Genomic DNA, 25,923 nt, shown 5'->3' on the forward strand with positions numbered 1-25,923 from the left:
TGGGTGACTTTATAGAAGGTGAACCACAAACTACCTCCTTTTTGTCTCAGTTTCAGACCTAGGACTCTGTTTTTTCTCTTCCTCTCATTCTCAAGGAATGTTTCCCTGACTTTAGGGACAGAAGCCCAAGATAGCTAAGCAAGGGTGCAATGGTAAGGAGATTAAAACCAGAAGAACACAGTGATGAGAGCCTTGTGGCGTCAGCTTGAAAATTCTGGAACTCATAAAGAGATATTAAAGGGTGATTCTCTGAAGGAACACACAAAACAGTGAACCTGTGGCAGGAGGGTAGACACTGAGCTTTAGAGAGTGCTCCACTAGTGGTCAGGGAGAGGGCTGGAGTGGGAGATGCCACCTTTCTAGACAGGTTTTAGGACTAACTGGAAAGTGAGAGTCAATTCTGACTAGAGGCCAGGCATGTAGTCAGGGTACACAGTGCCCAGGGCAATGGAAGACGCTTATACCCTCTCTTCTCACCAACATCAGAATTTCCCAATTGGATAAATGTACAGTAAAAAGGGGAATGTTTTCTGTTTCTGATACTTAACAAATCTTAAGAGCGTAACTCAGAACAAAGCTGAAATCAAAAGGAAAGAATTGACAACTGGAGTCTTTAAGCATCCCTGCGGACCCGGGCAGGGGGACAGGGGTGTAACTGCTGTCTGCACCCCTTTCGCTTCACCTTTGCTGGTGGCCGTCAGCTCCTCCCTCAGGTCGGCGAGGGGAGGAGGGGGGGACGGGCGGGATGTGAGGGCATCTGGGGATTGACACACGTACCAGCCACCTTCATGTCTTGCAGCCGTTTTTTGTACTCTATCCCCCAGAGCCAGGAGCAAGGGACCATTTTGTAGGGTGAGGGAGGCAAGACACTGGAAAACTGTCCTTCAGGGGAGGGGCGCAGTGGCATGAATTATCCCACGGGAATGAGCCTGGCATTCTTCCGTTTTAGTTCCTGGGTGTATCTTGTTCATGTGTGATGGTCTCTGACTGGCCTCCCATCTGGCTCGGGGGTATTCACTGAACTCTGGTTCCTCTTTGATGCTGTTCTCCATCTCCCTTTCTTCACAAATTACCATCTTATACCTGCAATATCCAAACCCAACCCTCAGGCTGTAAGCAAAGGAAAAGCTGGGAGCTCCAGAGGGTTGCTTCAGAGAATCATTTATTATGCAAAAATAGAAAGCTGGCTCAAAGTGGGAGGGCAGTTGGAGGTCTCATTCTTTCATTTTGTTCTGTTTAAATATATAAAAAATACACGTGTAGGGTAGAGAATGAGTGGGGAAGGGGCACAGGAATTGAGAAGACTTGGAAACTGTTCCATGTAAATTCTCTTGTGACTATTCCAACTGGCTTCTCCTCTTATCCATTTTCCCAACCTGCATATCTTCACTTCTGTTTTTATTTTTCAATTCTCATGATTCTAATTTTCTTCAGTTACAACCTATCTCTCCTGGAAGCAAGGTGCTCTCCTGAATCTGTTTCTAGTCACCACGGCCCAGCTAACTCAGCCCTTCCTTGTCCAGTGTTTCTCTTCCTTGCCTGTTCTTATTCCATTCTTCCAAACTTCAAGCTCATTCAGAAATCACATTCATCTTCTGTTTCCCTATAGCTCTCTCTGGCTCCCTGCTGGGGATTCATAGCTTTGGAAAGTGATCGAGATTGTTCCTTTTCCGGACCCTGATGCCCTCTCTATGCAGCATTCTCTAGCTTTCTTCCAGCTCTTGATACAATATGGTTCAAAGTAAAGGTGGTTCCGGTCCTGGTTGGTAAGGATTTTGGAAAAGGAAAAGGAAATGGTTGAGGGAAGGATGGCTGAATGCAAAGGAGGCTAAAGGGGAATCTAAAGGCTCCTGGAATGGGAGGAGGCAAAAAGTGATGACCCACCCAGGCTTGAAACCTCCCAGCCTCTGCTCATTGACCTCAAATGCTGATAGCATCAGTGACCCAGAAACATATGAAGAGTCCCGGAGTCTAATGTGCTTCTCCTCAAGTCTGCTTTCTGGAGTCATACAAATCCCCTGTGCCAGAAATAGCCCTCTAATTTCCCACATAATGTTGTCACTTCCAATTCCCTTTCAGAGTCCTGGCAAAATTACTGAGTTGAAAGCAGCAGAGGATCGATGGTGTGTGGAATGTTTTCTGTTTGACCCTCCAGACTGTTCATGAGCTGTGTCTCATGAGAATGAGCTATCTGCAATGCACCAACAGACATTTTTGTCCTTGGCTTCTGTTTGGGTATGGCCAACAAGAGACACTGGCAGTAGGTCAAAGAGTAGAAGAGAGTGAGGGTATGCCTCTGGCTTCCTCCTGGTTGAGTCCCCGAAGGCTGGCTGTATCCCTCTGCCGAGGCCATGGCTCGTGTTGGATGAGTTTCTGGTAAGCGCTTCCTCTCTTCAGCCTCGGTAATGGCATTGTTATACTCAGTCGAGAGGATTGCCCCACCCCTGCCGCTCTGTCCAAATCCTGCCCTCACCTTTCTACATACTCCCTTTACTAAACTTGCCTCACTTACCCAATATGCTCTCTGTTTCCTTCTAAGACCCTCACATATGAGATGGGGAGGTGAAGGTAAGGAAGGAGAGGAGCAATCTACATCTTGAGCTTTTCTTAGAATCTCAGAAGCAGCTTGGTTTGGAGCCCAGCTAGCTCTGTGATCAAGTTCTTTAACTTGCCTAAATAGGCTTCCCTAGACCCATCATAGGGATAATATCTACCTGGCAGGATCAGGAAGGTGAGATAATATATGTGAAAGCAACAGTACAGCACCAGGTGCTCAATGTAGAAACTCTCTTATTACGACAGATGAGTGTATCTCATGTGAGAACATTTAATACTGAAGGGAAAACAGAGTAGGATGGTGCTTCAAAGAAGTTCTTTCCCGTGTCAGACCATTTTATTCGGTTTTGCCTGAAGTTTGTCTTCTCACTGACCCCCGTGTGTGTAAGCTGGTTTTGTGAGGAGGTTTGAGTATTGCAATTTACGGGGAGGGGAATGGGATGGACAGGAGACAGATCGAGCTAAGAATGAAACTCAGGAGACTTTGTCCATGTCAAGGCCACTTGGGCTTCCGCACCGAAAACATGAGAAGGAGCAAACTGGTGAGCCGTGGGGCTCACAGGGCACCCTTTCTCTTCCCAGTTTCTCCACTGAGTCTCAAATAGTCCTCCATCTCATACCTCAGGGGCTGAGCCACAGACATCCTGCTGCTCCTCAACTCCAGAGAATCAGTTTCTGTACTTATTCTTAGCAGTTAAAAAAAAAATTTTTTTTTTAATTGAAGTATAGTCAATTACAATGTGTCAATTTCTGGTGCACAGCACAATGTCCCAGTCATGCATATACACACATATATTCATTTTCGTATTTTTTCATTAAAGGTTATTATAAGATATTGAACATAGTTCCCTGTGCTATACAGAAGAAATTTTTTAAAAAACCTATTTTTATATATAGTGGCTAACATTTGTAAATCTCAAACTCCCAAATTTTATTCCTTCCCACCCTCTCCCCCCAGGAACCGTAAGAACTCATCTACAAAACAGTAACAGACTCGCAGACATAGTAAACAATCTTATGTCCTTAGCAGTTTCGAGGAGAAGCAACACGTTGTAGGAGTTACTCAAACCGAAAGGTGAATGGTCTGGAAGGAAGGGGCTGGGGCCACAGGGGCAGGTGAGTCAGGTAGTAGGAAAGCCAGTAAGTCATGGCAGAGCCGAATAATCACCCCAGGCATTTATCCAGCGCCTTGCTCCCTCTCCAAACACACTGCTTCTTAGTCCCTTAGCATAAGGCAGCTGGAAGGAGACAGAGCCTCAGAGAAGAGCAATAGTGTCCCTGAGGCCATACAGGGTTCAGTGTGAAAAACAGGTAGAAATTGTCTCCATTTAGCCTTATCTCAAGAGTCCGCTGGACAGTGATGGGAGGCGATAACAGGTAGTAGGCGTGGGATGGGTGTGGTTAGCGTAGGGGAAAAACAACTAGATTCCCATAGTTTCTCTTGTTAAAACTTCCTCTCTCTCAGTGCTGGGAACTCTGGCTCAGTTTCTCAACACCTGTGCATAAGGTGGTAGCGAGCTGTTGAAATTTCAGCCATGCTCCCATGTCTTAAGGGGCATGGCCCACAATGGATAGAATGGCTAGCGGCCCAATTCCAGAAGAGAAGATGGCACCGCACACTCACCCTTCTGCCTCCCCACTCCACCACCTCCTGCACCAGGCAGCTCCTAGCAGTGAAGTGGAGCATGGCTAAAGGGGAAGGATAAAATGGACATTTTATTACACACAGTAGCATAAATGGGCCAAGAGTCAAGTATAAAGACCAAAAATGATGATCTTTATATCAATTCTCCAGTTTATGGGCACTCAAACTAAAGATCCTTTTCTCAGTCCTGCATGAGAAATTGGACCTCATGGAGGGAAAAGCTGGGGTCCAGTTTAAGGAAATGATGCCTAGTGATTGTCACTTTGTCTCAGTGAAGAAGTGTCTAAGGGCTAAGGTCATTTAGTTGGTGTCTCCTGAGGATAAGGTCATCTTAGGTCCATCAGAAAAATCAGGAATCTCTCAGGCCCACAAGGCAATAACAGCCATGAAGGCAAAACCAGCAGCTACACAGCCCCACTTGGCCAGAGGGGCCTCAGGACTTGCTAGCTCCTGGGGCAGAATTTCTAGGAAGGTGACATACAGGAAGGTGCCAGCCGCCACACCTTCTAACACAGCCTGGGCCAAGCCTTGCCCCGCCTCAGAGTCTCCTTCAGCCACAGCCAGCCCTAGGGCTAGGCCCAGGGGGGACATGAGAGCTAAGGACAGTATGGAGAGCATGGCCCAACGTGATCCAGTGTGTCTCTGCACCAGCCGCAGTCCTACACTGAACACTACAAGCCCCTTGTGAGCCAGGACAGCAAGACAGAGCTGCACAGTGGTTGCCACTGTGGACTGCAGCCCCACAGCTAGACCTTCAAACACGGAGTGAAAGGAGAGTGAGAGCAAGAGGATGAAGGCTCGCAGGGGACCCCGAGACGGTGAGGGTAGAGGTCCATGGCTGTGGAGTTCAAGGCCGTGAGCTCCACCCCACTGCTGCTCCTGCACTGTTGATCCTCCAGCAGCCCCAGGACAGCACTGCAATGCCAGCGACTCCAGAAGGAAGACAAGGAAGAAGCCCAGGGAGATGATGAGCTCTCCATAGGGATACTTGATCTAGGAACAGAGAGGGGCTGTAAGATGGGAAGGGAAGGGAAGGAACTGCACTGGATGGACATGGGACTGGGAGACTGAACAGGATGGGAAGTGTGGTAAGAGAACCTAAAAAAGGAGAATGAAGCCAAGAGTAGACATAGACATATGACCAGAATACCAGAGAGACTGAGGGACACAAAATCAAGAGGGCCAGACATTCAGGGAAATGACAGAAGCATGTCCAAGGGTCCAGAGAAAGACAGGAAGAGTTAAGCAAGAGTTCTCTCTAGGGTTTTATAAGCCCAAAAGGATTGGGTGGCTCCTCTTTTCCTCCACAATGCTAAGCCAGGAGCAGAAGGGATTCCTGGAATTCCACACATGCTCCTCTCAAAAGGGTCTAGGTGTGAAAGGAGTCTCTGGTTCTCCCTGCTCTCCAGGTAGGGGCTGGTGGGAGATACTTACATGAGTTGAATCAGCATCGTCAGAAGAATTTCCCTCACTTTTTGTCCTGTTCTAAGGGAGAAAAATGCATACATCAGACAAGGTAAAGAGCAGCTCAGCTTCCTGTCCTGTCCTGTCAGCCTCACTGCCTTCCTTATAGCCCAACCTGACCTGCTTCCATCATTCCACACGACACAAGAGCTGTCATCTTCCTCGTTGTCCTTCCATGTCTTGGGCTTCTTTGCTTTTACCCCTTTCCCCCCCTGGTTCTGTTCATCATTCTGGCTTCACAGCCCTGCAGCTCAGCAACTCGGGTGCTCACCTGTGTCACCAACTTCTGGATCTCTGCTTCAATTCCTTCCAAGGCTTCAGCCGTCATGTGCATGAACCCCGCTCCCAGGAAAATGCCAGCAGAAGTGCAGCCCAGGAGGCTGAGGATCCAGTGGTGTCGACCTAATAAAAAGCAGGAGTTATGATCCAGTCAGCAATGCAGAGATAGACAAAGGTGAGGAAAGAGCCACAGGCAGCACCCAATGTCCCAAGCTCGGGGATGATGAGAAAATCAGAGCAAGACAGCAGGACAGGGTGACAGGGCTGAAGGCAGACTTAGGTTCTGGGGACAAAGATGGGGCAGGGCTGTACCTGTGGCTGCATCAGTCTGGAACCATTTGAAGCAGATGGGAATGAGGCCACAGATCAGAGTGAGAACCAGCATGGCGAACAGGCAGCCAATTTTCACTCCTAGCAGTGGCTCCATCCTTGGGGTACAGGGTAAGCAGAGGGCTCAGAATAACAAATGGAACAGGAGTGGTGTCTTAGGTGGTCAAAGCTGGAGTGGCCACTCTCCTGAGTTTCGAAAGGCTATCGGGATCCTTTCTGTTCTCTTCTCTGTTGCCTCTTCTTGCGCAGCCTTGCACAGCTGCCTGGGGCCCTGCCCCAGCTTCCGGCCCTTCCCCTACATGGAGGCCCCTCCCCTGGCTGACGCCTGCATGGTTTTAGAAACCAGTAACTCCAGACTCCCTGCCAGGCTCAGCCTGGTGCTGTCTTCTCCTCCTCTTCAGTGCTATGACTAATCCAAGGACTGTGGACAGTCAGCTCAGGCCTGGGGTTGGTCTGATTCAAAAATGGGAGTCCGTGGTAGCTCCTTCCCAGCCGCTTTGTGTCGGGGACAAACTAGTCCTGCCTCACTCAGGACATTTGATCTAAGCCTTCCATGCCCTCTCCACCCCAGCCCAAGTCTTACAGGTGGCGATGCTGATACCTGAACTGTACCCTTTCAGAGGGGATTTGGGGCCACCTGGGGTAAGGAGGTGGGGCTGCCAAGTGGACCCGCCACCACTCCATGGGAACTAGTAGGTGAGTGGACTCCCCTTTCCTGTAACCCCAGAAAAATAGCTCCAGGCGTGGAAATGTCTAACAGGGAGTTGAGATTTCTAGTGTTACATCAATACTGTTACAACTTCTGACTAGGCCTGCTCGCTGATATATATTGCAGGAGAGGGACCGAGAGTTTTAAGGCAAAGAAAGTTGCTCTAGCTCTGAAACAGTACTAGGGGAGAACTGAGAAATGAACCAAGTAGACTGAAGGCTCCTGCCTGGATATTCAGGGGTGGCGATGGACGACTCAGGCCCGAGCAAAACCCACTCTTGAGGGAAGCGTATGAGGTGAACTATGAGGGAGCTGACAAAGCTGGAAGCGCAGGAGGGAGAGAAAACCAGAGGCCAGGCGGCTGCTGATTCCCCTATTCAGGTGGCCTGCAAAACAACCCTGAGACCTGTTGAGCCAGTTCTCAAGGAGCTGGGGGCAGTTTTCCCACTACCCCACCTCACCTCCAGGACTCCCTGTGAAGTCCTGGAATCTGGTGGAAGCAGCAGTTTCCTCAAGGGAGAGGGTGAGCTAGAGATTTGTGTGGGAAGATAACCACTGAAAAGCTAAGGATTCTCTTCATTATATTATAGGATAGGCCATGACAATGGACCTCTAGACCTTTTAAGAATCACAAGATCCATTTCTATTCTCGGAAAACTTTTTATTATCATTAAAACCTCAAGCAAACACAGATATATGGGGGTACCAGTACTCCCACCCTGGATGCCAGGTAGCTTCAGCCTTGGCAGGCACGACAGAAGGAAACACTTGTTATGCATCCTTGTCAGCTCTCAGGGGGATCCTGAGCAGGGGATGGAGGAGGCTCAGACGGTGTGATCACAGGTAAAAGATCTCCCCAGGAGCTGACACGGGCACAGCGATACAAATCCCTGCATAAAAGAAAGGGTCATTGTGGACTGCAGGTCCTTGCCACCTCCCACTAACTTGGGTCACACGCTCTTCACCTGCCATGCCGGCGGGCCGTGATCACAGCATGCTGCCTCTGTCCATCTGGGCAGCACAGGTGACAATGCACGTGGCGTGGCCGCTTAAGGACAGGCTGGGTGATACGGGGCCAGCGGGTAGCCTCCTCCGGAGACCCTCGGGCAAGGATCACCATCGAGAACTTCTCCTCCTTTGGCTTCTTGTTCTAAGATAAGGATATGGAGTCAGTTTGGAGGGAAAAGATACGTTTGGAGGGAAAAAAATTTGTGAACCTCATTCCTGAAGCCCTTTTCATAGTCTTTAAGTCAGGCATATTCAGGCCCTAAAATCTCCAAGCAATTCTCTGAATCTCCCAACTCCTCCCACTTTTGATTCTTTTTCACTGCGCTCTCCCAGGTTATCTTCTCCCTGCCACAGTACTCCCAGGGTACATACCCAGCTGAAGGGGATGGGATGGTAAGCCTGGGAAAAGCTACAGGCCAGAGGCTTAGAGGCTGTCATCTGGGGACAGGGAAGTTCATGGGGACACTGTGAACACAAATAAAAGAAAAGAGGTGAAACAAAAGAACCATAGATCATAAAACCAAAAACAAAGAGTGATGGAGTCAAGAAGGGCTAGGGATAAGGGAGCACCGGAGAAGGCGGTAGGGAAAGCCAGGGACTCACTAAGAAAGAAACGGGATAGGGACACCAAGTAGTGGAGGGTGGCTCAGCTTTACCCTCTTACTTTTCCTGGCCACAGCTGAGTTCAGATCTTTGCATGCTGGGAAAGGAAGAAGTAATACTCACCGGGGCAAAGACAAAACCAGGTCGAGGGTCCAAAGGTGACTTCTCTTTTCCCTGAAATCAAAGAAAAAAAAAAGGGATTTATTCTCATAACTCAATCTCTGCACTCAGTAAATCGAGGACTTCTTTAACATTCAATTCTCGTAATTATTAACCATGTTCTTTGAGTTAAGCTGGCTACTTCTCTAATACTCCAAACAAAGAACTTTCTCTTTGCAGCAGGAGAAAAGCAGAAACTTGGCACACAGTATGGTGCTCCCCCCTGTCAGCAACCTCCACTCTCAAAAAAATCCTAGTCTAGGACAATTCAATGTATGATTATACACTGGCTCATACTGTCCCAAAGAGATAAGGTTCTTGGCTCAGCAATCAGGGGTCAGCAAAAAAAAAATTTAAAGGCCCACAGAGTAGGCAAAATCTGTTTTTACCCCAACTATTCATCTGCTGTTTGTAGTGTGAAAACAGCCACAGACACACAAATAAGCATGGCTTGTACAAAAACAGGTGGCAGCCTGGATTTGATCCACGGGCCCAGCTTTGCCAACCACTACTCTGTATCATGACGACTTTATATGCCTAACATCTTGACAGTCACCCTTACCATTGTACGACAGAGTCTCTTCAATTTTCAAGGGAGTGCCAACAACTGGTGAGAATAGGTGGGGGGTGAGGAGTAGGGAGAAAGGAGGAGAAAGAACCTTACGTTAAGGACCAGGTCCCTGGCGTCCATGAGAAGGGAGTGCCCAGCTTTCGTTCCATTCTCCACCAATATCTGATTACAAAAGGGAAAAATAAGAGGAAGCCCTGAATTACATGAAAACATAAATGTCAGTAGCTCTGTAAGAACATCCCCAGATGGAGTAGGGGTCCTAAGAGAAATGGGCATTATATATAAAATGGGGACAGAGACCCTAAAAGAGGGACAAAGGAGAATGGTCAAGAATGAAGACAAGCTCCCATGGGGAGAAGGAAAGGCATAAAATCCGTGAAGCTGCTTTAAATCTTAAAAGGAAAAAAAGGAAAAAAAGTTTCTGCCCACCAGGAAATGACCTGTCTTGCGCCACAAGGTTTGGACTACATCAGCGCGGTCGGCCTTGCTGGGCAGTTCACTTAGAGAAAAGGCTGACACCACCACATCAAATTGCACCTGGTGTACAAGACAAGGAACACGACAGACCTGATTATCGCCCTCTTCTAAGAGTACAACAAAGGTCTATCCCACTAAATCTCTTCTGCTTTTTAAAATTTTCTAACACTCAACACTAGGTTATAAACTCAACACTAGGTTGCAAAGCCGAGACTACAGTTCTCCATCTGCATACTCCACAGTTACCATACTTTAAACACTGCCACTTGCCTTTGGTGATACAGGTAGAAACTGTCTGAAGAAGACACCTGGAACAGAAGGCACCCCAGATTCTGAACCACCTGTGGAGGAAAGCAGAGATGTGGCAACTTTGAGAGTGTATAGGTATAAACTCAAGTGACATCCCAATAAGAAACATGGCCCTGAGAATAAAGAGAAACACCAGCTGAGGGTGAGATGCAATAGGGTAGGCAACTATTAAAAAGGGCAGGGAGAATACTGGGTTGTCTGTCCTGTTAATCTCTACCCAGCCCATTCACAGTCCAACCACGGCTGTCAGCACCTGCTGCCTGACCACAGCACTGAAAGGTCAGACTCACCTTTCACTTGCAGCCCTCTCCTCTACTCCCCGATACAAGACCCTTTCTAGTACTCCTTTGCTTTTTTAACTCCTTCAACTTTGGAAAAGCCCTTCCTTATACTTTGTCCTCACCTTTCAGTAGCTTTTCTGCCAATTCCAACATGGCAGCTGAGCTGTCCACGCACATATATTCACGTAGGCTCTGGCCCCAAGTACTGTGAGCAGCCCTAAGATGGCAAAAAGCAAAACAAAACAAAACAAAACAAAACAAAACACAACACACCAGTTTTCATGATAGTCATTCCTACAAGAGATCCCCTCTGTCCCCAACCAACCCTTGGAGAAAGAGTGCTGTTAAGATAGCTGGAAAAATTAACCATGTTATATTCTTATTTCATTTATAACTCCTCAAAAAAAAGAGACTCAAAAAACTATTTGTACACAAAAAATTTTTTGATGATATGTAAAACACATGCCCTAGACCAAATGCCTTTCCTTTTTTTATCCTTTTAAACATCTTTTTTTCACTTGACACTTCTTTAAGCTCTCGTCCTAATCCATATACCTTCTTGCACCTTGTCTAATCTGAGGGAAGAACTATTCCAGTTCCTAACTTTCCCATTCTCCCTCTGGTTCTCCAGTCTCTTGATATTGGAGTGGTGTAACATGGCTTTCTAGAGCTAGGTGACAGAGATGGAGAAAGATACTCACCAGGTGACAGAACCAGTACCTGAGCCAAAGTCCATCAAGGTTTTTGGCTGGAACTCTGGAAGTCGAGCTTGGATCTGAAGAAATAGACAACACCACACAGTGGGGTAAGTAGACACTTATTTAGGGTCTTGGTAAATATGACTTAGGGGACCACGACAAAGCAGATGAGATATAGACGTCTTTTAAGATTCAATGTAAGTGCTTTATAGAATAGGAAGCTCTTAAAACAGCTATTCTAAACCCTTCCTGGGTCACAAAATCCCTTCAGAGGATAAATAGGGCCTCTTTAAAACACACACACACACACACACACACACACACACACACACACAACGCCCCAAGAACCCTACCCCAGAAGATTACTTTATGAAAAAGAGAACTGATGGTAAAAGGGTTCAGGCTGGAAGCTGAGGAAATTTCACCTCATGGAATGCCCTGGAGACTGCTGCAAAGCCACCATCCAGTCTTGCTGCCATATACAGCAGGCTCAGTCCCTCATTGTAGCTGCCAGAAAAATCAGAGTCATGTCACTGGGAAACAACCTCTACCCCATAGCTACCCTCTAGAGTTTTAGGAAATGAAATCTTTGGAAAGATCTCTTCAACACTCTCACTCCTCAACACAGAAGAGTCCTAGGAAGCCTTACAAATCAGGTCGCTTTCTCAAACACTAAGTTGTGTAATTGCACTTCCCCAACTCCCCTTCTAAAGTCAAACTCTTCTTTCTGCGTCAGCCATTCCAGTCCCCCTTACCTCAGTTCTTGCCAATGATAGGTGGTTTTGCGCAAAGCACGCAGTACTGCTTCGTGAAGTTTCTCCTCCATCTTAGATGAGTCTGGGGCGAGAACAAGGACTGGAAGTAAGGACCTAGGAAGAACAGGGCTTAGATCCAGTATCTGAATATACTGCCCGCCCATTCCTTCCCAACTCCCACCTGGGAAAAGCCTCAAAGCTTGAGAGAGAAGCAAAACCTAGAGAAAATTTTTAGGCAAGAATTACGACTACCACCACCACCACCACCACCACCAAAGTGTATCAGTATTTTGCCTCCAACAGCAGTTTATTCAACTCAACCAACCCTATCCCACAGGTTTTGTTCTATATCAAAGGGAAGTATAAAAAAGATTAAAATGATAGGATAAAGACAGTATTTTGTGGATTTCTTCACTTCCCCAACACTTAACAATGTGTCGCATCCCATGTTCCTATAGAGAGAAAAACGGCTTGAAAAGCCTCAAGTCTCATGACTGTGTTCAACTCAGTACTATTTCATCTACCGAGCACCTCTTATGAACCAGGTACTACGGGAAATGCAGGGAAGATGAATAAAGGCATATCTTTAATATGAAGAAACTCATAACCATGAAAGTAACTTGACAAATTATACTTATTGTCCTCTCCCTGTAGAGGGTTTTAGTACTGGACAAGGACTCTATTTCACTTGAACAAAAACTTTAAACGGTCTTAATCCAGTGGACTTGGAGGAAAAAACCCAAAGATTTAAATTTTCACAGGGTACTGAAGCACTCACCGACCTTTACTCAAACCCTAAGGGCAATCTCTGAAATAATCTATCTTCTCCTAGAAGGCATCATTGTAATAACTGCTCTGGCCAGAAAGGCAAACAGGAAACTGCAGTACCTACTTAACAGACTGTGAAATTATTTCTTGCTCTTCGTTTCCCGCTGCTTTTTCAATGAGGCCTAGTCTCTAATTATTCTTAAGTTCTACCTGCGTTTTCCAGGTATTTTTTCTCAAGATATACAGCCCGTCTTTGCAACTCCTCTGGCTCTACAGGTAAATGCCGGCTCCAGAGATAACTGGTCAGTGCTTGCACCTGCTTCTCCGTAATGGGCATCGAGCTCTCTATGGACCAAAGATGAAAAGTAGAATCACTTGTACGCAGGCCTCGTCTCCGCTTCCTCTCGAGCTTCCATTTCCCACCGTTACTCACCCAGCAACAGTAACTGCGCGGCGTCAGCCAACGCTTGCGGCAGCCGCACGCATGACAGCTGCAGGATGCCGGGGTGTCGGCGATGGCACCTTTTCTTCAGGAAATCGGATTTGTTGTCCACCTGGGATACGCCGGGCACGACAGCAACGAACGCCTGCAGGCCGAGAAAGAAAAGCTGATTAGCGGGCAGAAAAGATGGTTGCGGGCGCTGGCTAAGGGAGGAGCTGCCGAGAGCGCTCCTCTTCGCAGCGGAGCTGTCGTCAAGATCCACAACTTCTATGAGAGCAGGGAAAGTAAGCACTCACTCGGGACTGGGGAGCTACTCCAAGGCCGCGGCGCCATCTGCCTAATGTCAGCAGACATCCCAATCCTCTCGCCGTCGCCATGGCGCCAGAGGTGAGCCGGAAACGGAAATGCAGGCACCGGTGACCCTCAGTCTCAATCGCCGCGGCGAACATCCTCCCCGGAACGTCGGCGCGGAGCAGAATCAGCCAATGAGGAGAGCGAGTGCTTGCTAGTAGCCAATAAACGATCGATATGTAAATCACCTTGGAGAGCATTCATGCACCTCAGTTCCGCCGTAACCAGCCGGAAGCGAGGTGGTCTCAACGATGCGTTTGGGTTTGTCTGCGCGTCCAGAAATCGCGAGGGCGGGACGAGGTGGGGGCGGGCCCTTTTCTGGAGCCTCCAAAAACGCGTCATAGGCAGGCAAGGAGTTTCTGTGTGGGTTAAGTACCTGTGTTCTTTGTTTTTCTTTGTGGAGAACTCTGTGAAGTCTTGAGGTTTCTACCGTCGATGTGAAGAGGAGAGAAGGCAATAATGGAAAGATGAAATAAGAAAAACCAGGTTTAGGTGACCGGAGATAACAGAATAATAGGTAATAGAAAATAATAGAGTTAATTTTTTTTACATGTTAGTTTCTTCATATTAAACTGATACTCTTAGATAAATAGCCAACATTAGAACATTATGTGCCAGTGTGACAAACACTTTTACATAATACTATCTCACTTAGTTCCCACTATTCTATGGTGTAGATTATTTTAACCCCATTTGCACCTGAGGAAAGTGAGCCTTAAGGTGGTTAAATATTACGCCCCCGACCCCAGCCCCAATTAAGTCAAGGAAAATTTAAAAAAGATTCTTTGAGGAAGTTTTGGATAATTTGGAGGTGGATAATGACTAACTGATCTTCACTGAGTTTGTGAAAAAAGGGAAATAGCTAGTTATTAGATCTAGAGACAATCTCAATAATGAAGGTGTGAAGCAACTGGAATAATACTTTGGGAAATTAAAGAAATTCTTTGACCAAAGATCCCAAATAGTACCTTTTTAAAAAAAACTCTTTGTTTCTTTTTGTTAAGTTGTCTCTTTTTAAATCTTCTGTTCTCTTAAGGCATTACTTACTGTGTTTATTTGGGTTTGTGTGTCTTGCAGATTAGTCTTTATCTTTTAAACAACTTTTACTTTTATTTGTAACTTTCTTGAATATGTCATCTTTTTTAATGAATTTTTTCTAATGTTGATATATGTTGTTCTTTCATGTCTTGAATTATTTTCTTAGCTTGTTTTGAAATCATGGATTATAGTTTTAAGCTGTTTCATGGACACTTCTGTTAGGTTCTTAGAGAAGCAGACATTAGGTGGAATTGGATTTATAGATTTATTGGGAGAATGCCTGTGAGGGGGAAAGGGAGAGGAAGCCAGAAGAGGCCAGAAAAGCTGCCAGACTATGATGCAGGTCTGACCTCTGTGAAAGAGGGAAGAAAGGAAAACAGATTGGATGGACACAGTTCTAAAAAAAGTTTCAGCCAGGCTAATGGATAGTCTTTGAGCTCAAGGTGGTCATCAGAGGAGCCTTGCATCCTGCAAAGATGGGCGTGACTTAGCATCACTGCTGCACTCTGTCATTGTCTGAGAGCAGCCCTTGGGAAGTGTAGCAGATTCAGAGTGTAGAAGTTAATTGTGATCCCCACAGCGGGAGATCTGAGTATTGCATTTTCATAGCTGTCCTAGAGCCACGGAGACCTACTTCTCCAGATAGGTTCAAGGGACAATTCTTTCAAGCTTTGCATGGGACTCTGTTCCTGAAGAGAAACTTTGAAGAAGGAGGTAGTGGGGAAAGTTATAGTCACTGTCACTGCAGTTGAGATGGCACCTATCCTTCCCCTCCTTTACTATCCATTCTGATTTTCCCTCACCCTCAGCTATATCATGTCTTAGTGGCTTGTCTGGTGTTATGACCCAAACCTTCATTCCTGAGTGGTCCAAATCCTTGATAGTCATATCTTTCTCTGGCTGATGTTGCTGCACATGTACAATCACAGTTACAGTGGAGCATGGGAATGCCAGGGAGCATCCAAGTAGATCACTTGGGTTCCACGTGAATTGCTCCCTGCTCCCATTGTGTCAAATCAGCCCCACATCTTCCTGCTAATTAGGGTCACTTAGCCCTGACAGTATGGTAACTTCTCTTCTCATCTGCTGGTCCCTAGACTCAGGAACTCCAAAGTGTCTTGGTAGCAGCTATAGCTTGTGGTTCAGCAGGACCCTCAATATGTCTCCTGGCAAGAGTGCATCCTCTTTGGAGACCTGGACCTTTGACCCTGCAGAGCCTAGACTTACAGAGATGAAAGCATGAAATTTTCATGGGTCAGTGGGAGTGATGGTAAGTGAAGCCATTCTTGCTTCTACTTGTTGGTTACCAGACCTGTGTATTTTTCCTACTGGGGACACAGTATTATTTAGAAGCTTCTGTTTCAATAAATACACTGCATCCTGAAGGATGGTGCCTAATCCTTTCAGAATGTTGCCTCCAAGCTGTTGCTTTAGCTGTGCCTTTAGAAAGCCAGTTGGTCTCCTTTTTCTTCCTTTCCTCCCTCCCCCATTTCTTGTCTGTCTGTCTGTCTGTCTGTCTGTCTATCTGTCTATCTACCTTTTTGGACCCGGAGTGACCTTTACTTTCTCTTTTGTTCTGAAGTAAACACCAATCAACTCTTCCCATTAGTCCCCTACTTTCCTCCAGAGGTAAGTGATATTGTTGGGCACCTACAACAGAAATTAGGGGAGCTCTTCTGAACTGTGATTAAATAGATTGTGAGGGTTTAACTAATTCTCCATGGTTATAGCCCTCTGTGACTTTGATTTTACTTATCAAGCCAGCAGAGCCACCTGGTGATGACAGCACTACCTTTTCATCTTTCGATATTTGACATCTGTCTTCTCCAGATTTGATGAATAATTTGTCCTCATCTAATTCCCTGATGCAGGCCACACGGGAGGCCTCAAGCCATAGCCTTGTCGCCAAGGGCAAGGCCATTCTTTCTCTTGCACTGTCCCTGATTATAATGGTGATCAAAATGGACTCTCCCTGGGGGTATTTAACTACTGCAAAAGAAGGGTTTTCTCTTCTTAGTTAAAATATACCCCTCTGAGCTAGTCTGAGAAGTTTCCAAGGTATGTGGGGACAAAATTTCTAAAATGCAGGCAGCTGTCTGCTTTGTTCACCACTATACACACCGCACTTAGAACAGTGTCTGTCACATCAAAGGCACTCAGACATGTCAGTTAAATAAATGTTAGTAATCTAAGAAGGACTCTCTGTTGTCTTCACATAAGAATAAAAAGTTAACTTGATAAGGTATCCTTTGTTTTTTGGTATCCACATGGTAGTTTTTATTTTTTCAGGGGAATGCCATGGATTATTATTGTCTCCATTCCTCTATTAGTGGTCTGCCTTTCCTACTTAGGAACTTTCAGAATGCCTTTCTTTCGCTATGTTTTAGACATTCTTTTTATTTAAAAGCAGTGGCATTGTGTTGCTTCTGCTTATGTTGGAACTCCATGAGCTCTACCTGTTTCTAAAACCAGCTCTCTACCTCCTGCCAAAGAATATTTCTTCTATCTTTGATTATTGATTCTGTGTTTTATGTTTTATGTTCATTTTTGGAATCTCAGTATATTTTAGGTTAATTCCCTGGTAATCAAGTGAGATGCATTCTCCTTTTCTTTCTCCCTGTGATTGATTTTCCTCCCTGTAATTCAGTGATATGAACTGAATTAACATCTCATTCTAAAGTTTAGATGTTTAAGCTTCTGGCATTTGACTGAGCTTTGTAAGCTGTACTTTCTACAGTGTGGAAAGGGGGAGTTATAAAAAAATTTAAATATATGTTCTGAAGTAGAGATTTTGGACCCTTTCAGGTTAATCGAGGTCCTGTTAATAGACTTGGGGACCAAGTTAGAGATTCACCATGTCAGCAAGTAGGCATGGTACCGTTTCTTCTGGTTCAACTGCAGTGTTGCTGGAATGCAATTTAAACATGACCCTGGGCTTAGAGTGGCAGTTGTCCCAGAGAGGGAGGCTGAGGCCAGGAAAATTCTCTTGCAGTGATAAAGACTCACTAGATTGACCAAGCTGGGTAAGAATAGGTTGCTGTACATCTCTCTGATGGCTTCCAAGGATTCAGCAGGCTGGGAACTACAAGAAGGAAGGATATGTGTCTTATTTTGAGTGAAAACTCAAGATTAAATGTAAAGCCTGGTTCAGGATTTCAAAGTGTAGGCAGTCCCGAGGGAAAGTACATATGACACATACACACACACTTGATTAATGGGACATTTACATTTATGTCTCTCAGCTAAGCAGGGAGCAAGCGAATGTATAGGGTAGGACAGTAGGAGCAGACACACACCAACTTAGAAACAAACAGTGTCTCTGCCAGGTTGCTGCCGATGCCTAGTGACCGAAGTCCCTCAGTGATCCCCACCTGTGAGATTTTCTTCCTCATTTTTACACAAGAAGGCTGGAGTTTCCTCAAAGACTGGTGATCATGGTCTGCAGAATACCCGACTCAACTCTTTCCATTAGACCTGTAGGGATATTGGTGCTGGAAGCTTGGTGTGGCTGCCCAGGCTTTTGATGCTAAAACTCATACCAGGGATTGAGGGTTACTGCAGGCAGCCAGGAGCCTGGCCCTGGATTCTCATCATTCTTCCACAAAAACAACATGTTTATACTGCTTATTTCAGATGTAAACACAATTCCTACTTGAAAAAATTCCTCCCCAAAACAGGTTTAAAAATAAGATTTACATAAACATGTTTATGAGATTTAAAAATAACAATATGTTTATAATTTGACAAGGTGAGGTGAAAACCGTTTGTCAGAATAATTCATTTCAGTGAGGGATGAGGCATCCTTAAAAAAAATACCTAAACAAATCACACAAATCACAATATGTATCCAATATTAGTCGACTGGCATCCCTCTGATTTGTCCCATGTGCTTTAGAGTTAGAACCAGGCTCCTCTCATTACTCAGTCTTTCTACCAACTGAGGACCACAACGTGGGCTGGCCAGATTCCTTCCAGGGAACTGAGTTTCCATCCCCTGCTCCCTGTCATCAACTTAAAGGAAACCTGGGTGATGGAATGTGAGTGGCTTAGAGCAGAGCCTCACCAATAGGAGAGAAATAATGGGGACACCACTTACTTAGTCAAGCTGTGCTGTTATCTCTGAAATCTGACAGAAATAAAAGTAATGAATGTTTTTATAAAAAAGGTAAAGGAAAATTCTGAGACAGTCATCCATTTTGTTTTATGCTCACACTGAGAAAGCTTTCAGAAGAATGAACTTGTGAGTAGGTGAAGTCAAGCAAGCTCATGGTGAATCTGGGGTTGTTTTTGCTCCATCTTGTACTTTCAGTGTTTCGTCTATAAAATACGAGCACCATGGAGGCTGGCTCAGATATCCTTGTGTGGGTTGATAAGTAAGTGTTTTTCGGTTAGAAGAGCATGCATTTTTATTTCACCAGCATTGAGGTATGTTGTTAACCCTCTAAACTGAAACAGAGAACAAGAACTTTAAGGAGAACACGTCCCCACCCTTGTAATCATGCGTACTTGAAAGAGCTCATCAGGAAAGGCCACCACCACTGACAGCAAAATTTCAAACAGTTATTGTAATAGAAAAGAACAAAGCTGACTCTATCATATTAGATCTGTTCTTTTGCCTTTAACCCTGTGCTTTGTTTCCCAGGCTTAGGCTTGCTGGTTCTGACCTTTAAGGGTATTAATACTTTTGCATTCACATCAAGATAAAAAGTTGCAGAACAGAAAGTAACATTTGTTTTATTGGAGGTTTATGGGGACACCATGACCTGACCCACGGGGAGGGCTGCAAGAACAAAGAATTCCAATACCAAGAAGTTTGTAACAACCAAGCATAACCCCTCCCCTTTTTAGTTTAAAAGGAGCCTGAATTCTGACTTGGGGAGGATGGTTCTCCAGGACATTGGTCTGCCGTCTTCTCGGTCTGCCGGCTTTCCGAATAAAGTCATTATTCCTTGCCCCAACACCTCATCTCCCAATTTATTGGCCTGTTGTGGGGTGAGCAGAATGAGTTTGGACTTGGTAACAAGTTGCTTTTATAACAAAAGGAAGGGTTTGTCTTGTGATCACTGATAATTTCCAGAATCTTTGATCTGTAGCAGGTGGCTCCATGGTGGCTATTAGGAATAAGGAGTGCTTCTGTGAGGGGCTTAAGGGAGCCTGTGAGAATTTTCTGCAAGAAAGCACCAGAACAGATAGGTTAAAATTTGTATTTCAGCTTCTTGTCTTGTGGTGATGAGGTCTACTCGTTAGTGTAACAAAGATAAAGGTAATCTTTTATTCCTGGGAGCCTGGTTTTTGCCTCTGGGACTCAGGCCCACAGGGCCTTCGTTCTTTAGCTTCCAAGGCCTGTTTTGCTCACAACTGTTCCCTGGTCCTTTTCCAAACTGGCTGTACTCTTGTCTTCCTGTCTCAAGAGCATGTGTATGTATGTGAAATAGGTGGTGACTGTGTGTGTCTCTCTCCTATGGATGTCTCTGCATTAATAAAAAACCCAGGAGTTAGGCAGAGGGGGAGGTGCTGTCTGCCGGGAGCAAGGAAGAGGGGCTTTGCTGTCTTTGACTGACCCCCTCTACTTTGTTGGTCCTGCACAGTCCAGGCCAGCTGTGGGGATGCAGTGCCCCCTGTGGATGGCATGGTTCTTCCTAACTTACCCCAGCTCCCTGGTCCCTTCCTAAGTCAATCTGGATCCTAGCTTCTAGTCACCACGGCCCAGCTAACTCAGCCCTTCCTTGTCCAGTGTTTCTCTTTCTTGCCTGTTCTTATTCCATTCTTCCTCACTTCAAGCTCATTCAGAAATCACATTCATCTTCTGTTTCCCTATAGCTCTCTCTGGCTCCCTGCTGGGGATTCATAGCTTTGGAAAGTGATCGAGATTGTTCCTTTTCCGGACCCTGATGCCCTCTCTATGCAGCATTCTCTAGCTTTCTTCCAGCTCTTGATACAATATGGTTCAAAGTAAAGGTGGTTCCCGTCCTGGTTGGTAAGGATCTTGGGAAAGGAAAAGGAAATGGTCAAGGGAAGGATGGCTGAAAGCAGAGGAGGCTAACGGGGAATCTAAAGGCTCCTGGAATGGGAGGAGGCAAAAAGTGATGACCCACCCAGGCTTGAAACCTCCCAGCCTCTGCTCATTGACCTCAAATGCTGATAGCATCAGTGACCCAGAAACATATGAAGAGTCCCGGAGTCTAATGTGCTTCTCCTCAAGTCTGCTTTCTAGAGCCAGACAAATCCCCTGTACCAGAAATAGCCCTCTAATTTCCCACATAATGGTGTTGCTTCCAATTCCCTCTTTCAGAGTCCTGGGAAGATTATTGAGTTGAAAGCAGCAGAGGATTGATGGTGTGTGAAACATCTGCTTAAAGGAAGGAAGGCAGACAGATCGACTTTCTAAAGGCACAGCTGAAAAAAAGTTTTTCTTTGCCCTTATTTCAGTATAATCACTGTGTTGTTATGGTCTTGATTTTTACATAATTTATGTTCTTTGGACAGTAATGCATGTCAAATTAGCCCATCTTTCTTGAATCATTAACCTCCAAGGGGGCGGGGCTCTCAAAAGCCTTCATGAGCCAGAAGAGCTCCTTTCTGGTAGACTGCAGCAAAGCCGGTTCCAACATGCTGCTGATTGGGGTCCGAGGGCCCACCACCCCCTGAGAGGAGGTCTTCATGAAGCATGTGGGCAACCAACAGTACAATGTCACATGCATTATCAAGGAGAAGAGGGATTACGTTCTGGCCATGAAGTGTGGGAGGAACACATCCCTGGCAGCCCTCCCTCTCCGTGTTACGGTGCCTTAAAACAGTTCTTGTCAAGTCCTGGGGGAAAAAATTCATTTTTTTAAATTAATTTAATTTGAAAATATTTTGTTCTCAAGTCCATAGCAACTGGTATTGTCAAAACAGTTCTTAAAGCAATACTTAGATTTGGAAATGAATTTTTGATTTTACATATCACATTCTGACACTGTAATGGGGTTGCATATGTTAAATTAACATTATCACATTAACTATTAAGGATTATTTTATTATATAAAGTGCTCTAATTTATATTGTGATTTTTACCACTTCTTAAAGCAATATCTAGATACACAGAGAATTATAAAGAACTGGTATCAAGTTCACACATTGTCCAAAGCTATGTACATACAAATTTAAGATTAAAAACATTGTTGAATATTGCAAAATATGCCTCAGCTGTCATGTACAACTATCGGGAACATTGTGCCAATTTTTGAGTACCTTCAGAACTAAGCATTGGAACATGAAGGGAAAAAAGAGAATAGGTACTTGGCACTGTGACACATCATAATATAAAAATGCATTGCAGTCATGCTATCTGAGAGGAAGAATTTAACAAGTTCATCTTTTTTTTTTTTTTAACCTGTATGCTTCTGCTACCTAGTCCTTCCCATACTAGGAAGCAATGTCTGTCTCCTTTCCTGGCAGAGGCACGAGCTATAAGCAGTCTCGTCACTCAGACACAGTCACCTTTCAGGATTTGGGCAAAAGATGTGGAAAGGTGTTTGCCTTGAATTAGAGCCATGTCAGTCCCTAAAGCAGAAGTTTTATATATTATGGGTTGCACTGGATCCCAAGTGACAGAGTCACCTCTGTATTCTTTAATAAATTTATTTATATGTTTACATTAGTTATGTGTGGGGCTTTCTTAAATGTGAGGCCCAGGGAAGGGGCCTCTTTCCTGGGTCTAAGGGTGGTTCTGGATGTATCTTCAGCACTTAGGCAAAGTCAGGTATGTAGTCATAGTAAATTCCTAGTAAATACCTGATCAATTTCTTTGAGTGAAATCAGATAAGTCCCTGAAAGATGTATTGCTGGCTCTCTGGATGCCCTAGAGCTGGTGAATTTTAAACAAAGAAGCGTTTCTTTAGAGAACAGATAAGGTGGGGGGCAGTTTTCAGGGCAGGAAAAGTTTAGAATTGTTAGCCAAGAAAAGACTAGTTTAGAAATGTTCTCCAAACAAAATACAGATGAACACTCAAGTTGGCTTTGTATGGACATAAGGAGGGTAGTTTGTACTTGAGCCAGAGTTCAAATTGAAAGAACCCTGCTTCCTCAGAGATCAAGGGATGAATAGCTCTGGCCTAAAATGGGGGACTGGCAGTACATGCAAATTTGGAAATGAACTGGAGCAGGCTTCAAAGCCTGAGTGGTGCCAAGCCAAACTGTGCAGCTTGAGATAGTATCTATAAATGTTGCCTCATGCTGTCTCATAGGCACTGTGAAAAGTCATGGTCACCATGGTAAAAACTTCTTTACATAATTGTCTATCAGAGGAAACTGGGAAGGCCCATACTGGGGAGATACAGGGGTAGAATAGGATCTCAGTCCACACTTTTTGGAGAAAAAGACTTTGCCCTTCAAATGTGTGTCACAGCTTAACCAACTGACTGCAAAGCAGGCTAAGAAATTTTCAGTGTGGGCATGTCCTTGAGCTGTGCTCCATCAATACAACTTGCCTCCTACCCCGCTTTCCCTTTCCATCTAGAGGTTTAAGGGGAGAAGTTCTAGAGACCAGACTTGGCAAATTTCAAGGGATAGAAGGGGTGGATCATTTTTATAGACTTGCACTTTTTCAGAAATCTTAGGTATCTGCTGAAAACTGTCAGACTATATTTCTTATCTGTAGCTCCTGCCAAGAAAATAAAGTCTAATGTGGAGAATCTTAACTGTCTTGGACCTTGTAGCAAACTTAGGTTGTAAGCTGACCTCCTGGGGCATCGATATGGATCTACATAACTTAGGAAACAAGTCCTTCGTTCCACTGCAAGGTTGGGCCTGTGGCTCCTTGCTTAGGGGGAGAAGGAAATTTGGCCGTAGCCATGGCAAGCCGTCAGAAAATGATTACTAAGATATAAAGAGACAATTCACAGTAGAGGATTATGATTAGTGAAATAAACATAATCTCACTAGTAATGAAATACATGTTAAAATATTAGGACACAAATAAAATAGCAGGGTTGTGGTGAAACTTATATTCTGTTGCAGATGGCATTGTAAATAAGTGCCAGCTTTTTGGAGGGCAGTCTGCAATATATCAAGAGCCAAAAGGATGTTTGTGTCCTTTGAACCATTGATCCTAATTTTGTTATTCTATAGACATGGATAGGGTTGTTTCTATATGACAGGTAACATTCTTGGCAGAGACATCAGAGATTGATGTTGTATATCGTGCCTTTCAGGAATGGACAGTCTGCTGGGGGAAAACATACCTATAATCAGATAATAATAATAGAAAGATGAATGGGGAAGATGGGGGCCCAGCTGCAGGTCTGGGGAGTGTGTGGCAAAGCACAGGGAAGGTTTCCTGCAGGAGATGACACCACACTGAATTTGGGAGGATAAATAATTACCCTAGAAAACCAAGTGGGGAAGGATGTTGCAGGCAGAGTCAGAATAAGACCTGGAGGTGGCTCTTCATGGTTCAGCATGGCTAGAAGATGGGCCTAGAGGGGATTTCAGGAAGTTATTCAACCCCATTCTCAATGCTGACATTAGAAAAAGTTCTCACACATTTAGTTTTTTCCCCTTGACTCTGTTTTTGTTTGTTTGCTTTTGGTTTTGTTTTTCTGCCTAGAGGTACATATTCCTCCCTTCACTTCCTTGGGATAGACGTAGACAGATCACGCCATCTTGGCCACAAACTCCCCTGTAGTAGCAACTGGCAAGCACGAGCTACACTCCTGGGTCCCTTTAGCACAATGCAGGACGTCAGTGATCCCTGAGCCCCGAATGAGATAACTTCTTGGGTAGGAAAGACTGGCAGCTGGAGCCACAGGGCACAGACAGGCAGGACCTACCTAATCCTTTCCCTTTTCCATGTAAGGGGTCCCTGGTGCCCTGGCAGAGGGGAGAGTCAAGCCACAGTACAGGAGGATGTGATGGGAACATATCCTAATCATCTCCAGAGAGGAATGGACTTACTCCTGCTCACCAGCATTGCCGAGAGTGAGGTGGGAGGACCGTTTAGAAGAGCCAGAGGTCAGCAGACATGACTGAGAGCTTGGAAATGATAACCTAAAGGAAAAGTTAAAAGAGAGACTTTGGGGAAAGCAAAATTTTGCAACATTAAGAGTCAACATATAGTTTGTTTTTATATTCCATCTTGTCCAAAACCAGAATGAGCTGAATGGAGTCACAGTTGCAGTACATTGGTCCCCAAAACATTCAGACGTGTGAGAAAGCACTCTCTAGTAGTGAACCATGTAGACCTATTGCAGGCATCTGGGAGACCCAGGAGAGCCCGACGCATAGGAGAAGCCCTCTCATCACCCTGCCATGTTGTGAATGGCTAGATGGATGAGATGCCTGGCTGGGGACTCAGCTACTCTCCTTTCACCTAGAGGGTGGTTCCATTTCATTTGATAAAGATTTACTTAGCATGTGCTGTGGACCATGCATCGTAAGTGAATACGTGTCTTTTACTTTAATTTTCCAGGTGAGGAAAAAGGATTCTTGTCTAAGTGCCCATGACAAATCAGAATGGGGTCTGGATCACAGGGGAAGCCCTGAATCCAGGAGGACGGGAACCAATCAGGGCTAAACCTTCAGGCTAAAAGAACCAACCGATAGGAAAGCAGAGACTTGCCTTTGCGAGAGGGTGACCCAGGCTGCAGTGCACATGGTCGATGTGGCATTTACAGGACTGTGTCAGAGTATGGACTGTGACAAAAGCCTTGAGACCAAAGCTCTGGCTCTCATTCTTCATGGAACCTGGGAGGACATTGGCGGTGGGGGTGGGGGTGGAGATTGCCCACATAATCAGCAACAGTTCTTTTCCTCGGATCTCAGCTCCTGCTCTTCCTACAGTCCATCCTCGCAAGGGCACCTCAGGCCCTCTTCCCTTCCTTCCAGCTGACTCTGAGGGCCCCTTCTTCAGCGGGAATCTATGAAAATTCTTTTCCCCAGGCCCTTTGATTTCCTGGGGAAATTTCCAGTTAGAGAGCCCCAGGGCTACTTACGGGGAGCAGGGCTTGGGAAGGGCAGAGTCAGGGTGGAGGCCGGCTTGCCTTTGCTCAGATTGGATCGCATTTGACCAAAGGTTTTAGACTTTCTAGTTAGACTCTCTTCCTCCTCACCACTGCTCTTCTGGATAAAACAGAACAGTCAGACTCCTTCTCTGTATGATCTGGGGCAAAATACAGGCTTAGGATGTGGAGATAGTTATTTAGGGAGCCCAGGAGTTGGAGCTATCTTCCATTTGCTTCTTTTCACCCTCCAGGCCATGCATGGGTCTAATTTCCCCAAGGACCACTGGGCTCCTGCTGTGTAGTCTCCCCACATATTGCTTGAGGTCCTATTTGAGTGTCAGGACTGAGAGTCTCAACTTTCATTCCTGGAATATGATAGGACAGCACCCCATACTTACTGGGTATTACTCTGCCCCACGGCATCCAATCCCTCCCTCCAGCTGGGCAGTATAACAATACACTGTGAGAGGAGAGACACTCAACACCTCTCCAGCCACA

At 45.4% G+C, this 25,923-nt stretch overlaps 2 protein-coding genes and 1 long non-coding RNA gene across 5 annotated transcripts; 1 reads left to right on the forward strand and 2 right to left on the reverse strand.

Moving 5' to 3' along the window:
* Positions 1–1,157: 1,157 nt before the first annotated feature.
* Positions 1,158–7,485, reverse strand: SLC39A2 (solute carrier family 39 member 2). Its single transcript, XM_010949674.3, has 4 exons — positions 6,257–7,485; positions 5,937–6,067; positions 5,636–5,686; positions 1,158–5,194 (listed from the first exon to the last, which is right to left on the reverse strand). Exons 1-4 carry the CDS (start codon positions 6,369–6,371, stop codon positions 4,562–4,564), a joined length of 930 nt encoding a protein of 309 aa, XP_010947976.1. The 5' UTR covers positions 6,372–7,485; the 3' UTR covers positions 1,158–4,561.
* Positions 7,486–7,623: 138 nt separating this feature from the next.
* Positions 7,624–13,518, reverse strand: METTL17 (methyltransferase like 17). 3 transcript variants are annotated; one of them, XM_045512630.2, is made up of 14 exons: positions 13,351–13,518; positions 13,046–13,199; positions 12,823–12,957; positions 11,845–11,926; positions 11,515–11,596; positions 11,093–11,166; positions 10,514–10,608; positions 10,072–10,142; positions 9,754–9,861; positions 9,418–9,486; positions 8,718–8,768; positions 8,364–8,456; positions 7,949–8,133; positions 7,624–7,846 (listed from the first exon to the last, which is right to left on the reverse strand). In XM_045512630.2, the coding sequence occupies exons 1-14, from the start codon at positions 13,501–13,503 to the stop codon at positions 7,768–7,770; spliced, it is 1,431 nt and encodes a 476-aa protein (XP_045368586.1). In that variant the 5' UTR covers positions 13,504–13,518; the 3' UTR covers positions 7,624–7,767. The 3 variants fall into 3 exon arrangements, with proteins under 3 accessions (XP_045368586.1, XP_010947978.2, XP_074221947.1); XM_010949676.3 differs by having other exon boundaries at positions 7,624–7,873; XM_074365846.1 differs by lacking the exon at positions 9,754–9,861 and having other exon boundaries at positions 7,624–7,873.
* A 119-nt stretch (positions 13,519–13,637) lies between these two features.
* LOC141577944 (uncharacterized) lies at positions 13,638–22,085 on the forward strand. Its single transcript, XR_012507597.1, has 3 exons — positions 13,638–13,922; positions 15,541–15,713; positions 20,736–22,085. It is a non-coding gene; the product is annotated as an uncharacterized LOC141577944 (long non-coding RNA).
* The last annotated feature ends 3,838 nt before the right edge of the window (positions 22,086–25,923 follow it).

Source organism: Camelus bactrianus, chromosome 6 (genome assembly GCF_048773025.1).
Source record: "Camelus bactrianus isolate YW-2024 breed Bactrian camel chromosome 6, ASM4877302v1, whole genome shotgun sequence".
NCBI classification, from domain to species: Eukaryota; Metazoa; Chordata; class Mammalia; order Artiodactyla; family Camelidae; genus Camelus; species Camelus bactrianus.

Excerpts from the sequence above, each read along its gene's own strand:
- SLC39A2 (XM_010949674.3), bottom strand. The coding sequence starts at position 6,371 with ATGGAGCCACTGCTAGGAGTGAAAATTGGCTGCCTGTTCGCCATGCTG. Across the intron at positions 5,687-5,936 it reads TCCAGAAGTTGGTGACACAG|AACAGGACAAAAAGTGAGGG; the intron begins GTGAGCACCCGA and ends TTTCTCCCTTAG. Across the intron at positions 5,195-5,635 it reads ACGATGCTGATTCAACTCAT|ATCAAGTATCCCTATGGAGA; the intron begins GTAAGTATCTCC and ends CTCTGTTCCTAG.
- METTL17 (XM_010949676.3), bottom strand. The coding sequence starts at position 13,503 with ATGTTCGCCGCGGCGATTGAGACTGAGGGTCACCGGTGCCTGCATTTC. Across the intron at positions 11,167-11,514 it reads TCTCCAGGGCATTCCATGAG|ATCCAAGCTCGACTTCCAGA; the intron begins GTGAAATTTCCT and ends CTATTTCTTCAG. Across the intron at positions 9,487-9,753 it reads GCAAGACAGGTCATTTCCTG|ATATTGGTGGAGAATGGAAC; the intron begins GTGGGCAGAAAC and ends TTTTGTAATCAG.